Here is a 17,817-nt window from a genome sequence, read left to right as displayed (position 1 = left end):
TTACCAAAACGCTAAACTATCTAGCATGGTGCAATAACCAAGATAGATGTTTTACTCATTTCTTGCAATTTTTCATTTCATTTTGTCTTGCATGTGTGTGTGTATCAAACTTAAATGTTGAAGCTGAAGTAGTGATGATAGCAGAAAACGTTTTTGCATGTATGGTATGCAACCCCCATGTGGACAGTTTGCACTAATGCTACCTTCCAGTAAACGAAGACAGATAAGTGCATAAAATGTTCATGCAGACAAATTGCACATGTTAATTGTTTAGTCTGGCCTCCCAGAATACATCCCTGCTTCGCTCTGCTTTATCATGATCAAATTCTTAGATATCTCAGAAAATTCTTTAAATGACATTTCTATTCATATTAAGTAAGCAAAGAATGTCATGAAGGCACACAAAATATAGCGTCCCACATATTCTGGATTTCTTTTCATATTTCCAGGCGATATGATCCCTTGTCCCCACCCCTCCATTCTTGTTAATCCAGGCACCTATTGATTAGAGTGATTACAGTAAATCTCAGAGCAATTGTTTGAAGGGACATTGTTTCAAAACATCCCACCTGAGATCACCTACTTCGGGAATCGAACTTCTTGGATAAACGTACCGTATTGTATTTTTTTTCAATTACACGTAATTTAAAATGTAACACTGCTTTCTTTCGAACTTCTATCTGTGAGAACTGTACAGTAGTAAATTTCCCTCGGGTTAGCAACGCGCATGGGACATCGATGTTGAAGAAGAGGTGTCGGAAGTGGCACAGCGTCAACTACTTGACTTGCATAAAGGCAAGGAGGCGTTCCTCCGTGTCCTACTCTACGTGCGTTCCCTTCTGACGGGAAAAGCCTTCTTTGAATAATACGCCGCATTCACTTTCAAACTTAACGGTGCTTCGATAACCTCGCAGCCGCTGTGAGAAGCGTATCGCTCCAGGAAGAAAATTTGTGGCTTACCTTATCACCTTTCTACCCACACACGGTTCGTAGGACATACAACCTGTTCCTTGATCCGGAATCTCTGAAGCGCCTAATATTTGTTTTTTGGGTTTCCTATTTTATCTGCAGATAATATTCAGGTTTGCTTCCAGACAGGAAGTTTGAAAACACACACACACACACCATCACACACACACACACAATTTTCGAATCACAAGGAACAGACTACATTAAATTTTTACTCGCTGTTAAGAAAATCAGACTAAATTACTCCTGGAAAAAAATTACTCGTGGGATGAGAGAGTGGAAGTAGGTGTGTGAATAGTGACATTCTCAGGGGCTTGTTGAGTGCTATACATGGGTGTCGCCAGAAATTTTTATATGGGGTAACTTTATAAAATTGATTTAATAATAATACAGGATGTCCACATGCAACCTCCCTCATTTCAACTTACAATTCTATTCGACATAGAGCCTTGCGGTCTGCGGCATCATGTCAAGCAACTCATTTTTTCTTCTTTTTAATTTAGTGCACTTCTACGTGGGCTCCTATCGTAACCGTTAAAATGTCTAGCCGATACTCGATCTCGAACCACTGTCGGCCTGGCTGAGCACATCCAGTATCTACGAACTTGTAATACAAAGTTGTCAAAAGCACGTCTGAAATGTCTGGACTGAAATTGGCGATTTTGTTTCCGTATACCACACCACGCACTGCGCTCTCTCTTGTGCTGTCGTCATCGTTAATAATTACTCAGCACCTAAAAAAAACTTTTTGAGTTGCTTGACAAGATGCCGAAAATCGTAACACTATATGTCGAATAGTTTCCTCACAATTGTAATTTGAAATCAGGGAGGTTTCATGTGAACATCCTGTATATTGTTTGGGTCTATCCTTGGGTAGACTCTTGTACTCGATACAGCTGGTTTATTTGTTTTTCAGATATCAAGTCCTTAATGCATTACAGTTTCCGGGATTAGGGGGCAGTGGGGGGGCAGTTGTCCCCACCCCCACACTTTTTTGCCACCTTTGGCCCCGCACCATGTTAAACCTTACGTACCAAGGGAAACTAAACTCTCCTTGCCACCTAGTCTTGTCACCTTGTCTCCCCCCCGAAGATTGTGTTGTGTAACCTCTCACACAAACACCTCACTTTTGGAATTTGGAACCATTCATTCCTTGGATTAAGTGTTAGAATATGAAAACATGACGTTCCTTCGGTTATTCGACTAGAATACTAAATGATTGGCATTATTTCCTTTATCCTTTGTCATAAAGATAGTTCTTTTTTGTTATTATAACCCCAAGATTGAAAACAATATTCCACTTCATCGATTCTATTCTGCCCTACCATTTTTTCCTTGTACTGCGACATTTAGTTTCACTTATACTTCATTCATTATTTCCTCCATGTATAAATTGAAAATCAGTGGTGGCAGAGAATATGCTTACTTGACACTTTCCTTTATTGCCGATTCCTGTATTTAACCCGGGGTCAGTTGCGCTCGCTTGAGTCACGCTGTCGATCGCGGAGAGCCCGGCGATCAACCTTGCATATCAGGCATATTTCACAGCATTATTTTTTTTTTTACACCTATTAATCTGTTTATTATATCCTTTCTTCTTTATTACATTTTTGTTTCAAAATGTTTACTTGTTCTCAAACAGCGTACTACATTATATCGTCAAACCGATCAACTCTGTGCGCTATCAAAAAGCGTATGTTCCTCAAAGCTACCTTGAAGAACTCTGTGGCAGTTTTATCCATGCTCCACAAATCTGATATAACATAAATAAAATCACTTAAACGCACGGCCATGAAAATAAGGGGCTGGGCAGAATCGCTCAGGTGCAACATTTAGGAAAAGCAAAGCGAGAGAGGGACTAAAGTCGCTGGTTCCCTCGCACTGTGTGGCAACGTCAACCGTTCCCTAGTTCGAGCTTCAGACCGACCTCTCTCCGGGGCATACAGATGTCATCCCTGACCTTTCGAGCAAATACTGTCAGTTTGTATCCCATGGATTACAAGGACCAACTAACTCTACAACGAGATTTTTCATTCTCTTAAACCTCCGAATACACGGGGTTGTACTCCGACGTGGCAATAACGCGAACTTCTTCCACAAGCCTAATTTTATAGCCGTGCGTTTAGGCACTTTTAATATTATCTATTAACACCACAAAAACATATAGGTATGACATTTTACTAGAAACAGCGTAGACTTATTGACTAAACAATGCATGATCAAAATATATTAAAAAATTTAACGTTATCGGTCACGGGTGAGCTCTGCGCTCATTCTGACACTCCTTCCACAACAATGGTCTCTCTCATGCCGCCGTTTACGTCATCTCAGCATGCGATCAGATCACTCTTCAGGGACGTAACTAAGCTGAAGCAGCCGGGGTAAAGGGGCGAAAGGTCCGAAGGCAGCAATTTTTTTTCCTGACTTGTGTTTTCGTTAGACTTGCCCGCTGATCTGGTATTTCGATTGGAATTGGTTTGAAATCTTTCCCTCTTCGAGAAATATCGTATTTCAACCCCAGAGGGTCGTTACTAACAAAGGGTGGTTGTATAGTCTCCTCCCTCTCGTAGCCAACATTCCATCACATACTCGCGATCTCGTTTTCCTGCTCGCTTCCCTCTTTTCTCAGGCATCGAGGACTGAACCAAAGCTCCAATGGCTTCAGGGGCAGGAAAATATGGATATAGCGCCACCTCCTATCCCAAACCAAAATGGGACAGCCCAAGATCGCTATGGGATAGCACTACCTGTAACCCAGTGCGCTTAAAGGAACTAGCGTAAACAGTAGTGCTTTGGGGCGTCTAAACTTGACTATAGCGCCACCAAGTACCAAACAACCAAAAACTGACGATATACTCCTCGCCAGAGCTAAAAACAAATTCGATCTAAAGACCGAAATAAGACGCAGTTTTGAACTAACATTTCAACTTTTTAACTTTGCTGTACGTTTAACATATGAGTATATCCTTAACTATCGTAATTTCTATTTACATTTATGTTTCTTATACTTTATATACATTTTTATAATCAATATTCACTTATTTCTAATTTGTTTTAATCGATGTCATACTATTCAATCAACATTCTTTCCATCTTTTCTTCGCGCTGCCATCTGTTGTCGGGCTCTCTAACTAGTTCCTTAAGTATTAAAGATTGTGCGAGGCTGACTAGGCACGTGACAGTCGTCTCGATTAGCCTAACTATGCATAAAGGATTTAAAATCTCATTGGCAATATTACTTAAGTTACTGCTAAGGAGACAATTTATATAAAAAAATTGGTGCAACAGCAGAAAGTGCTGAAGACCAGAGATTACATGATCTGGTGTTGCGAAGTATTTACAGAAATAATTTTAAAGCTAACAGCCCTTAACCTGATCTGGCTAACCTAAGAACGAAAGAATTTAGTGACGTAATACTCCTTCATACTTACGTCATGTGACATATTAGCAGCACCAGTTCATACTGGAACACCTTGTGGTATTTTTCCAAATCCATGGCATGCAGAAAAAAGTAGTTGATTCCTGCACGAAAGTAAATGCACACCGACGTAAGCTTGATACACATCAACAACTGAAGAATGCACACATACGTGTAGTAGGCCAGGTTGTAGATCATGCACATGAGTGGTTTAAGATCTAGTGAAAATAGCTCAAAGGCTAGCATCACCACCTGGTGAAAATAGTCACTCCGATATTTTAAATAGGTACTGTTAAAATGGCACTTCATTAAAATTGAAAATGAGGGCGGCGCAAGGGTGAAGCTGTATGGATTGTATTGAGTTTACGTTTTAAGTCCACTTTATGCACAGTAAGGCTAATCGGGACTGGACCTACAGTTTAAAGTGGGATCTTAACAACTGTATGCCCCCACCGGGTATCGAACCCGGGACCCCTTGATTATAGGGCGACTCCACCACTGCGCCATCGAGGAGGCCAGAAGCTGTATGGACAAAGTCCTCGTGTGGTGTTATTGTTGCTAGATGTTGAAGGGCAGAGCTAGTAGGTTGGTCATTTGTGCAAGAACTTGTGCTTGTCGCAGCGGTAAAAATTCGTTCCCATCTCTCAGTTGGGAGCAGTCTAAAACGTCGCCTTCGGCTAGACAGACAACTGAAAGATATGTCTGAGAGAAACCATGTCACTACTATAATCTATCCCGGGCATCTCTGGAGCAAGGCCACGCATAACGGTAAAAAGGAGAGAATGGAGTGTGAGTAGCGAAGTAGTACACACTGCTGCAAGCAGTTGGTAGTCTCTTTTCACCTCCACGCAATCCCGTTCCCTCTTACACCTTCATTGGTCGAGCAATCTCGAGTCACTACTTGCGCAGAGACTTGCTCTCGTTCACTCGCTCCATAGATTCCCGGAACAGATCTATAAAACCGTCCTAAACTAAACCGGCAAACGATAAAATAAGAAATAAGTGGTCGGCAGAAGCAACAACTAACCAACAACTTGAATTGTATTCCTTTTCATGTTCGGCTTCCAAATATTCGGAGTTCCTTCAAAATATTTATTTGAATTTACATATGAAATTCTGAAAATATATATTTAGCGTTCATTAAGGCAGATTGTATTACAGAGGTCGTAAGTAGTTTAGACAAACTTACTCTCTGTTGCTTGAATTGGACCGAGATAGTCGGTGCACGTGGTCTTGAACGCCGAATGGCTCTCTCTTTGCGCTTCATAGTGGAATTTTAAAGCTTTCATTTGTTTACCTTGAATACCATAAATGTTGTCAGACTATGCCAAGTATAACGCGATGTATTCCTACAACGTTCTGCACCTTCTCTTGACACCTTGTCCAGCAAAACACCTAGTATTATACTTATGATTGAATGCCTCAAAATGAAGGCATCCTCCATACACATGTCTTCCCTTCATTCAAAAATCCAACGAACCTACAAATGGTAAAAATGACTTCTGAAGGAGATAAGGAGACATGGTCGATTTTCTTTGTTAATGTCTTCCGAGGCAGCCATCTTTGATGTATAACGTCACACAGGTCATGCGCCACAATAGTAGGCACCAACAAAGTATCACAGGCAGTAATATTTTGCCCTTATATACTGGAATGTCAAGTAAAGTGTAAAATATTGCTCAGAATCCTTGCAGAAAAGAGTACGGAATTTTTTACTGGATATATATCTCCATAACAGTGCAAGATATGAAAAACACTGTAAGAATATTTTTTTCCTCCCTTTTTTAATTCTGAACAAAATATGTTTCTACACAAAATTGTCCAAAACCAATTTTAATGGAGTTATGATCGATTTCTTTTGTTGGTGCGTGAAGCGGCTGCCCTCTTGAATTTACCCCTAGAAAACTTGGGCCCCGGTATGCTAGATGTCTACCCACATAGGCGTCGTCCACTTGGGGGGCTAAATGGGGGTAACATTATTCATGTTCAAAATATTAGCCATTTTTGACATTTTCAAAACTACATTTTCTGAATGATACTCCTATAATTTTACGTGATTTTCGAAGGGCCGTAAGCCAAAACTGACAAGTGATGATATTAAATTTTTGGCCCTCATAAATTTCTCACATTTAGAGCAATTTAGGTGAAAGTCGTGCTGCAGCCGGATTGCGTTCGAGTAAAATCGGATAAGAAATTCCAAAATGGAGAACAAAAAACCGATTTGCTTTACAAGCACTATCCTGCGTTGTAGATTTGTTTCTAAATCCGGACCAGAAAACATTTTCTAAATTTAAGAAGTAAGCTCACAATAATGTTAAGATATATATTAAAATAAAAGTTGAAATATTTTTTTAAAAATTTGCGTAGTTTAAGGTGGAGCCAAATTTTAAATAAAGTCATTCACATCTGCTGGATACCTTGGAGTATTCATTCACCTATGATTTATGTGACCAAAATTGGTCAAAACGTTTTATCGTTGTTGCCAAAAGAAAAAAAAATTCCTATCTTACGAAAGTTTCCAATTTTGCACATTGACTTGTCTTAACTACATTCTCCTAAATGAAACGAACAAAAATCTCAGCAGTTTTAGGACATTACTCTATGTTTTAATAAAATCTTTGTAATGTAATGCATGATATAGTAGGGCAGAGCAATCGAAACGGGGGCAAGTCAGCCCCTATTTTGTGATCACAATATCTACAGGAAATTTAAATAACTAATGTGTTACAGCATTTCAGTAAACAGGACTGTAACAAGCAGACAAATAATCGATGTTCTCTGTTGCAGGCATTCAAAATTCTGCTCATGTTTTCGATTGTTTTCGATTGTCTATTGACATTTACGGAGCGTGAGATTGAAACTAATCTGAGATTATTTGAGAGCATTATTTAAGGTACAATTTCCCACTGCACTGTTAAAATGTAATGAGTAATTTATGAAGGGACTTTGGGCAAATTTGTGCACATTTTGAGTCCAAAAACATCGATTTCTCTTTTATCTGAAATGCATATACACCTCACCTTTGGTAGAGTATTGCATTTGCTAAGAAGAAACACCCTGCCATACTAGGATCTCAAGATCTGCTCCCATTTGCGTATAATGAAATTCTCAACACTTTTAGGGCATTACTCCAGCTAAAGGTTTTAATTAAAACAAACGGGAAAAAAGAAGAAAAATAATTTGTAATATATTGCTTGGATTTGGATGGGAGGGGGGAATAGTAATCGAATTAGGAAATGTCACCAATTTTGTGACCACGACCATGTTTTAGGTGCAGAAGTAAGATTCATACAGCCAAAGTGGTACTGGAAGGGAGATGAGGGGGAATTCCCCACTCCGGTTTCCACATATCCCTATCTGGTTGTAAGTTTTTTGTCTTTGGGGTTTAGAGAAAATAGATGTATTATTTATGTAATATTCTAATACTTTGAAATCTCCTCCCACTGAAATTTGTCTCATTCCATGTAACTACTATAGCTCTTTTCCAGTCTTACGGCGGGCGTCCTACATGCTGACAACGGAAGCGACCAATCCAGCGCGATAAGAAACGCAGCAGCTTGTAGAACGAGGTGTGGCAGAACTTCCTCCACACGACGTCATCGGCGCCACCGCTGTTGTCTCGTTGGTTTGCTGCGTATTCCCCGCTCGCCACTTCCATTGCCAGCATGTAGGGCGGCCCCCGTTAACAGTAGAAAAGACCTTTAGTAGATACCTGTGATGACTGATCAGCTATTGCATTTAAACAAAATCGGTCAAAGTGTTTCAAGATGGCGGGCACAAAATACACTCGTACATTCTTTCAAGGTTTCGAACATTCCAAATTCTTCTCATGGTGACGTGACCAAACAATATTTTGACCACTAAAATACATATTTGTACCTTAAAGTTTCATAGAAGCTAAACACTTCGAAAGGCTGCTCTAGAAATCTGTCAGAGCGATTAAATACTATGGATAACCTACAGTAATAATTTTAGAAAATACTCTTGGTGCTTTTGATGTGAGGAAGAAATGTTTTCAATTAAAGCTTTATAACGTAATTTGTGTACTATGTTTGAGAAATTAATGGCATAATTAAAATTACAATAGTCTTCTTCAGAGTCAGATATTTTTCATACCCGTGAGACATATCTTGCATAGTAAATACATCTCCTACTTCACGTTCGTCGCATCCTGGGAATTTTTCATTGTTTTCTAGGTAGTGCCTTAAAATGAAAAGATATAGATTTTACGTTGAAACTTTTATTAGTAGTTGTATATCTACTGAATTAAAAATGTACTATTTTGAATTCTTCTCTACTTTTTCCAATCTCTCTTATCGAAAAATATCAATAGTAGGCTCAATCAAATTAGAAATATGTATACAATCAGTTCGCAACTCTTGTACGCCTCCTAGAAAGCAAAATTTAGTAAATATCAAAATAACGCATTTCACCGCATAATAGGAACAGATTGTAGGTCTTTTTTTTGCAAGCATTATTTGAACTTTTTTTTTAAATATATAATTGTGGTATTACCGGTAGTTAAAAATAATTTATTACTAAATTGTCTATGATGAAAGCTTTGAATGCACTGAATACTCGTGAATATGCGTTAAAATTGAATATTCCAAATCTTCGTGACAGTTCAGCAAATATTTTCTGGTATGAAAATAATAGTTAACACATTAGTTACTGATTTTTGCACTACAGTCCAAATTTACTATAGTGTTGTGAAGTTTGGACTTACAAAACTTAATATTGTGTCCGAAAATTCTGAGCCTCTATAATTGGTTTTGTTATCTGACACATACAATGCGACGATTACGCGAAAGATTATACACCAATTTTTGGTGCGACAATTATGCGGTAATATAGTAACAGACGGAAGTAGAACTTGGATAATTAAAGTCGAACTTCAACCATGTAAAATATCTGGTATAGAGTGCTTGTTACGCAAATTGAATTTTAAAGCTCATTTCACAAGATTAGTAGTTTCTTTTTAAGTGAATATGCAGCAACAACGACAAAACATCCTACTGTGAAACAAATTGGCTAATTGCAAGATAATCTGTTTCGAGTTCTTAAGTGAAAAATGTTATCTTTTGCAGGATAACGCCAATGTGTATCGTTGTTTCTTGGAACAAGGGAAAGCTGCGTTGGTCATATAATAAAACTTGTTTTCTTCATAAGAAGAACCAAACTTGCTAAAAATTCCAAAATAGATTTGCTATCACAAAGAGGCAGAAAAGAACGAAAGCCTACTTCAGGAAATTTGTAGTTTCTCAGAATTACACGCTAATTTTCTTCTCTTTACCCGTTGGAGATAAACTGTTTCGAGTCATTAACCTAGGAAACTTTCTGCTGAGTAAAACATGCTCACTTGCAGATTTTTGTGTTGTAACATTTTGAGACTTCAATGAAAATTTCCTCAAATTCATTCTCCAGTGGAACTGAAATAAATATCTTACACCTTGCTTTAAATATGATCATGTGATATTTCATCTCTGAATTAGAGTATTGTGAAATGAATGAAAAACAAATCGTGCAAACATTTTTACCTATTCATTTCATATTCTATATTATAGCTATAGATATTCTAATGGAAGCATTACTGATTCACATGTACAGACTTTTCTTGTATTACGAATAATATTCATCAGTAGGAGGTTCATATTGAAAATAGACTGTTCATTCTTAAGTATAACAAAAATAAAGTGTTGCGAATAAAACAAGTATTTACAAATATTCATATATATGTAGCAACTTTACAAAAATATTTTCTAGTCATATTCTAGAATACAACAGAACATTTGCACAATTCTCCACCCGTATCACATGTATCACAGAGACAATAAAATATATGTATATATATCTTAGGATGAATATTATGACATAATTTTGAGCGAGTGCACAATATAACCATCAATAATATTGCAAAAATCAGTAATACATGATTGATTATGTAGTTACATAAAAAGTTGCAATATTTCATAAGAGTTGATGTGCCCCGGACTAAATCTTTGTAACATTTTCTTCCTTGAAAAATTGCTATAATGTGTACATGAACTTCATTATTCTTCTAAGAGCAGTCAGAATTTAAATTTCATTAGGAAAAATAGTGGTATAATTTTATTTTACATATACAAACTTAGCCTAATACACAGGGAGGCTTTAATTTGCCTGCTGTGTATTATAAGCATTAAGTACCGTGTTTATTCTAAATAAAAATTAAGTGTTGGCATTTGTACACCCAACGGCGAAAGAAACAGTAGGCGAATTGTCCATAACCATTTTCATTCGGTCTGTATTACACAATGTGATGACAATGAATTGAATTAATTACATCAATAAGCAGAGAACAATGCCTGCTTCGAACCAACATAGTTTCATTCCTTAAAACAACGGAGGATGTAGAATAAAACAGTAATTAAAATAGTGATGGACAATTTGCCTACTATTATCTTGTACCTCAAATACCTAAGTAAAGATTTCTGTTCGACTGTACTATTGGTTCTTTTCGTTAGCACTATATATATGGGAGACGTGAAAGTGACTAAATATCCATTTATAGTACACTTCAATTTATTATTTACAAAATAGAACTTAAATTATCGAAGAAAATAATCCTAGGAAAACACAAACTTACACTTGAAGATTAAAAATATTAATTTAGAAGAAGTGTTAGGACGCTTTCACAAAAGCAATAGGCAGTATTGGAAATAATCATACACCTTTGTTTCGTGACATGATGTCTGTGCCTACATTGAACTGTCTCGTTTTAAGTATAATGTGTCATTTCCGTTTGATAACGTTCCTATGACAACCGAAATATCCTTATTGTCACCATATTGAATCTAGTGGCTGCTGGAAATGAAAGTAGTTACATAATTATATTACAATAAATTACTCTATATAAAACGTGACATGCATAGACACGCTCTTTATTAGCGAAATCGATTTAGAAAATAGAAATTTAAGACTTCCATAGAATAATTGTTATTAAATATAAATACTTTCAACCAATAATAAATACGCATCTAATGTTATGCTTGTTTGAAATGAAGGTCGCATATATAATCACAAAAATCGAAATTATATGTATGAAGCACTCCCCCACATAAACACACATCCTACTTTCCTCATGAGAAAGATTGTTGAAAATTGCACAGTGTAAGGAAATCGTTTCAGAATTCAGAGATAATAATATTCATTTTCCGTAATAAGATACTAAAAATATTCACAAGCGTCTTCACTGATTTCACTTATGATCATAGATATAATATTTCCTCACTTCATTTAACAAATTTCAGTTGATACAACGGGAGCACGTGGAGTCATCTCTCATCCAGCTCAGTGCAGAAATAAAATGTTTTGCATATTGTACATTTATTTACAACAGTTTGCATATGATGTAAATGCAAATTCCACAGTCTTATTTGGCAAGAAGTCTTCATTACTCCACGCATAGACAAGTGTCACGCATGTTTCTCTTCACCCACTCCAAGTAGCGCGTCACTCGAGTGTAAACTCCCGGGTAACCTGGCCGACCGCAACCAACTCCCCACGACACGATTCCTGCAAAACGAACATTTATTAATACAGAAACCAAATGATATAGATCTTATACAAGCATAATAACCACTGTGCGAATTAAGCTTTTTCATTTGGAGGGGATGTCCACTCAGTGTTGTAATTGTGATTTCATTTTGGGAGAGCAAATTTGTATATGTTACCAGTCATGAAATTAAACTTGCCTTGCCGTTCTAAGTACCTTAGAATATTGGTTCTAACCTAGACAATTAAATTTTATGTTAGCATGTAAACGTAATTAAGAATCACACATTCTAAGAAACCCGAATTTATAAAAAAAGATATCGAACTAATAACATCGAAAACTTGAGCAAATATCATCTAACCTACCTACAAGTTTCTTGTGAACACTTTAATACATGTAAAATACCCAGTATGGCATGAAAACTTGAGTGGAAAACAGCCTGCTGTTGTCTCGGCTAGGTTGGTCAATTGCAGAATGGTCTTCCCTAATCCACAAGGCTGCATACTTTTCGCTAGGGAAATCTTTGATGACTGGACCACGAATGAATACGAATGATTTTTCAATTGTGTTTGTTACATAGTGTATACTTACTTACATAGTGGTATAGTGTATACTTTCAATTCCATTTTCTTCGAGGCGGATAAAAACATCCCTCGCAGAGATAAAACAATATTTTTTGCCGAGGATAAAATTCTTTGGGTGGGGGAAATCCTCGGCATCACCCCCGTTCATTTGCACACTGATAGTATGTATATTCTTGAAACTTAAAGAGAAGCTCATAAATCTAGTTTTAATGACACGTGACGGGATGATATTTTATTGTTTAACAATTTCCTCTCAGCATGTTTTAAATTATTCCAGCCTTGAAATAGGATAAACTTATCTAAAGTGAAGACCAAAGCAATACCCAATCTGAATATATCTACCAACAATTGAAATAAGGAATAAGAGATCACTGTAATTACTGACAAATAAAAACATTGAATTGGAATAAAATGCTGAATTAAATTGGAAATAAAAATGTAACCACTTTTTTACGAAGGAAATTTTTCAATGTATTGTATTTATTTATTTAAGTAGTAGCGTAATCGGTTTGTAATCAAGGGGTCTCGGGTTCGATACCTGGTCGAGACACACAGTGGTATCGGGTTCGAATCCTGGCCTGGGCATGGATATTTGTGAATGTAAATTCATCAATTTCATCATATCATCACTCATCGCCATCTTCGCAAATTAGCCAAAAGTGGCACAAAAAGCGAAGTTAAATAAAGCAAATCAGTAGTGGGGTTTGTGGTGGGGACAGGACGAGAAAGTACGAACCCCTCTCCAGCAGCTTTGCTACACTTAAAACTTGCTCAACATGGTTACATGAGCTTTTTGTTCAAGCGTGGAGCTCTTATAATTCAAGATTTTTGTAAAAAATGCCCTCGGGAATTTTTCAGAAAGTACGAACCCCTCTCTAGCAGATTTGCTATACTTAAAACTTGCTCAACATGTTTATTTGTTTAAGTGTAGCACCTGCCTAACCCAACAATTTTATAATTTGGAAAATATCAAACCCCCTCAAGCAGATTTACAAAAATTGCATTAGTTTGTCCATAAACTTGTCAATTTTTGGCCATACCAGAAATTAAGCTTATAGTATGTTTTTCTGTCAAAATTCCAGGAATCTTGAATTGATATCTATTAGGTTCTGAGACCGAGTGGAGTGTGGTGCATGGTTTTTATTGCCTTGTAATCAAAAGGTTCGGGTTTGAGTCCTCATAAAATCTGATGGCAAAATGTTAATATTGTAGTTTTGTAAACAAAGGGGCTTTGGGTTCGAGTCCTGAGAGATGTGGCATTCCATACGTGAGATTTTGAGAATAATTTTGCTCTGTTAATAGCCCCCAGATCTTAAATTTAGTAAAATGTTGTATAACAGAGCAAAATTATTCTCTATTAAGAATCACCAGAGTTTTGTTATCTGGGTAACAACAATACGAGCAAAACTGCATAATCAATACAATAGAATGGAGGTCAAGTAAACATTCCATGTTCTTTCCAATCTTTTGATCAGTCCCATGTTTCTGCCAACTATTAATCATGCTTGCCCGGGAGTTGTATGTCAACAGATATAATCTATACTGCGTCTTTTCAGAGAGAAATAACATCATCAAAGAGTAATTGCCTTCTTTCTGTATGCCTGAGTGATTATATCTGTTCATATTACCTGTACTGTGCCTTTTCCGAGGGAAATTACATGTCATTTGTCATGGAATTCAAAGAGAAATTCTTATCTACATTATGCACTCTTTCAGGGATCATCCATCATATTGAGGAATTGCCTTTTCGGATATTGTCATGCAAAGGGTTGATCTTGTCGCAACAGAATAATTGCAATGGCAAATGTGCTGTGTTAGTAGGTAAAAGCTTTTCTGCTCGTAAGCATAGGTGCATAAAATGGGTAGGTAATATATTTTCTGACGGTAAAGTATTGTTTTATATCCAAAGGGTTTCGGTGTTTGAATCGTGTTTCTAGTTCGAGTTGCTGTTTTAAGTCCATTTTATGCACAGTAAGGCTAATCGGGACTGGCCCTACAGTTTTAAAGTGGGATCCGAACTACTTGTGCCTCCACCGGGTATCGAACCCGGGACCTCTTGATTACAAGGCAATGACGCTACCACTGCGCCATGGGGGAAGCCCTGAATCGTGCTTCTAGAATTGCTCTGTGACTCGCTCATTTCTCACATCATAAATATATGATTTTTCACCTATGAGAATAACGCTACATATGGTGTCATCTGGTAAAGCCTCGTGGAATTCACAGATAATTTTAATGTTTTTTCTGTCATTAACCACAACCTGTTTTCTTTTCGAAGTGTTAATTACAAACATGGGTCTCCGTTCCTTGAATTCATCTGGTGCGTAGTACAGGTCAGTATTGCCAGTAGTGACGCGCTTGAAGGAAGAAAAAGCTTCATATAATTTAAGAAAATCATTCTTGGACATGTCTAAATTATAATTTTCCCTAGGGAATACCTCATTTCTGCCATTTTTAAGATATATGTTTTTGATGTTGCAGTTATCAAATCTACTTGAATTTTTTTCCTGATTGTTGTGTCTTCCAGTCTGAAACAGTACCACTACAAAATCAGGCATGTCAAATTGAATACTGGAGAATGAATTTGTTGCATCAAATTCATAATAGGTACCAGTGGCAACCTTCTGTACGCATTGATATGTGTAAAATTGCAGAGGAACCTGTGGATTTTTTAGGATATCAGCTTTGTATTTAAGAGCATAGCCGGCCTCATATTCAACAACCGGGATTCTTAACTCCATAGTCTGAATAATGCATTTGCCCTCATCAGGTAAGGTATTGGGCAGAGCTTCTCCTGTGGGGTTTATCGCACTGTACCTCATCAAAGCATTATTATCATTTGCAGCTCTTCTAAATGTAATTCTTAACCCCCCCTTCCACATAATTTCTTTGTAATCCGAGAAGAATCCTGGCAACAGGCGCATGGGGAACAGCACAGTGTGGCTTTTGGATAATATCTTATCACCAGCTTCAAATCCACCTATTTTGTAGTATGAAGCCTCGGTTTTGGATAATTTTAGAGTGGCCAAAGCCGTGGAGGTAATGCCGGGATAATCTATTCTGTTTATAACAACGCCATGCTTTCTGATCTCAATTTCTGAGAAAAGATGCGGCACAAAATTGTCCACCAATCTTATATTTGAATTTGCCGGGTAATCTGTTCCATCGAGCTTTACGACATCAAATTTGATGTACAGATCTGCTCTGTGGGGGTGTATAAAGCCGTCCCCTACATCAAGATCAACCTCAACCTCCGTGTTGGGTTGATTTAAATTTGCAAATGTCCTCCTGTTTGGGGGGAATGATTGCAGCTCATAACTCTCAATATTTTCCATTTTTTTTGTATGTATTTTTATTTAAATGTTAATCTCTACGATTGCAGTTGTTGTGGCTCCAGCAAAATCAACTAATTCTTCTTTTTCATTAGTGACCATCAACTCAATGTAATCTATTCTGTTATGGCACACGGGAAAATATAATGTTGGGGATGGATTGTAGATGATGGGCTCCATGAATTCGGAATTAGGCTTGAATGTTGCAATGATGCCAGTTTGTTTGTGAGTGCCTATGCCATTTGATTTGGTGATCATACCCTCGGCCACATTACAGTGAATATTCAGAGTCTCTATGGCTAAGAATTTGGGTATATTCATAGCAGTGTGTTTGATGGCCGGTTCAAGTTTTGTGTTGTTCTCAAATCCCAACAGCTCTCCTATAGTACCCAGATGCACTGTCTCCGTGGCAGATACAATCTCTACTCTGTGAGTGACAGAATTTTGACTTAACACTACACCTCTGGGTAATTGAGCATTTAGAGTGGACAGATTATACTGCCCTGGAGTGATGACAATTTTTTGATCCCCTACTGCAATTGTATTGTTGTGGTGCGTAATATTAGGGATCAGGTACATGCCGTAAAATGCCCTGAGAGCTATTGTTTTGGGATACACTATGTCATCATGCAATTTGAGTTTCAATATTGAATTTTGGCTGGTGAGATGGAATACCCCCATGATGTTTCAGATACCACAAGGCCTTTTGAAAATCTTCAATTGATGGTTTATTTATTTGAGACATATATCTGAGAACAGATAAACACAAATGTCCACAATTAACATCTTTGAAGTTTTGAACACGGGCATTATTGTAATAAAGATTAGCTGATTTTAAATATTTTATTAAATTTTCAGGTGGAACACCTCCAAATGAATCAAACACAAATGCCTCATCTTTTAAATATTTAAGATAACAGATCCAGTGAGTGCCCTGATTTTTGTACTCATCCAAATTAACAATGCCACACTCTTTGTTGAGTGGTTGTTCCGGTAAAGAATCAGACATGTACACACCTCTAAAATGTTTGATGCCCAATGGCTTGATTAAAGCTTCAATATCTTGGTTTGTAAGCGGCTCTTGTTTTTTTTAAACTTATTCATGGATCTCTTAACACCTTTGCCTTTTTTCTCCATTGCCAGGTTATGGCGCCTCTGCTCATCTAATTCTGCCTTATTCTTCTTGGCATCTATTACTGTTTTTGCTATGGCAGCTGATCCCCCAGCCAAGCTCCCAACAGCCCCGAGTGCAGCTAAGATGGCAGGGATGGTAAATATGAATCCCCCCACATGTGATTTTTTCTTGATTGCTGTAATTTTTTTAATTGGGGGGTACTAAGCAACAATTTCATACCATGACCCTTTGCAAGACAAGAGCTTTTTTTCTTGCGCTGCTTTTTGGTCAAGAGACTGTCAATAGTTTTAAGAGATTTGAGACCTGCATAAGGTATTTGATACATAACACCCTTGGCCTTCATTGTAGGTTTATTATATACATATTCACAGCCCCCACCCCAGTTTTTGTTTGGTGCTCATAGCTATGGTGGTTCCCAATGCTGATATTCTCTCACTCAAAGAAGCATCTTTGCTTACAAATCTACCAAATGCGGACTCTTCTAATTTCTTGTCTGCAACATGTCTCTTGTCAAGATCAGTATGTGTGTTGTATGCTATGTCATGGTCTCTGCAAGCAGCATCTAGGGGATTAACACCAGGATCCCCTCTGTTTAATCTATGATCCAGTTTTGTGCCTGGACCGCAATACTGATAGCCTGGAATGTGTAGTTCAAATGGCAGCTTGTTTATAATGTCATTAACCAGGCCCCGACCCTCAGAAATATTCCAAAATTTAGGTGGTAGAGTATTAATAATTTTTATGAGATATCCAATCCCCTTAGGGTCATTCACTATAAAATTAGATAATTTTGTGCTTATCATGTCCATAATTCCAACCTTTTCATTGTAAAAATTGTGGTTCCC

At 37.4% G+C, this 17,817-nt stretch overlaps 1 protein-coding gene across 1 annotated transcript in view; it reads right to left on the bottom strand.

Annotated features, from left to right (window-relative positions):
• Positions 1–10,835: 10,835 nt before the first annotated feature.
• The window catches only part of LOC146003599 (trypsin-1), a 51,181-nt gene continuing 44,199 nt past the window's right edge, over positions 10,836–17,817 (bottom strand). The window contains exon 7 of the mRNA XM_083141911.1: positions 10,836–11,941. Within this exon, the coding sequence (XP_082998037.1) occupies positions 11,820–11,941 (122 nt within the window). The 3' untranslated portion in view covers positions 10,836–11,819. The remainder of the gene's footprint in view (positions 11,942–17,817) is intronic.

This window comes from Lepisma saccharinum, chromosome 20 (assembly GCF_977018435.1).
Source record: "Lepisma saccharinum chromosome 20, izLepSacc3.1, whole genome shotgun sequence".
Taxonomy (NCBI): Eukaryota; Metazoa; Arthropoda; class Insecta; order Zygentoma; family Lepismatidae; genus Lepisma; species Lepisma saccharinum.
The sequence above is the reverse complement of the archived record's forward strand: the minus strand, read 5'-3'. Positions and strand labels throughout refer to the sequence as shown.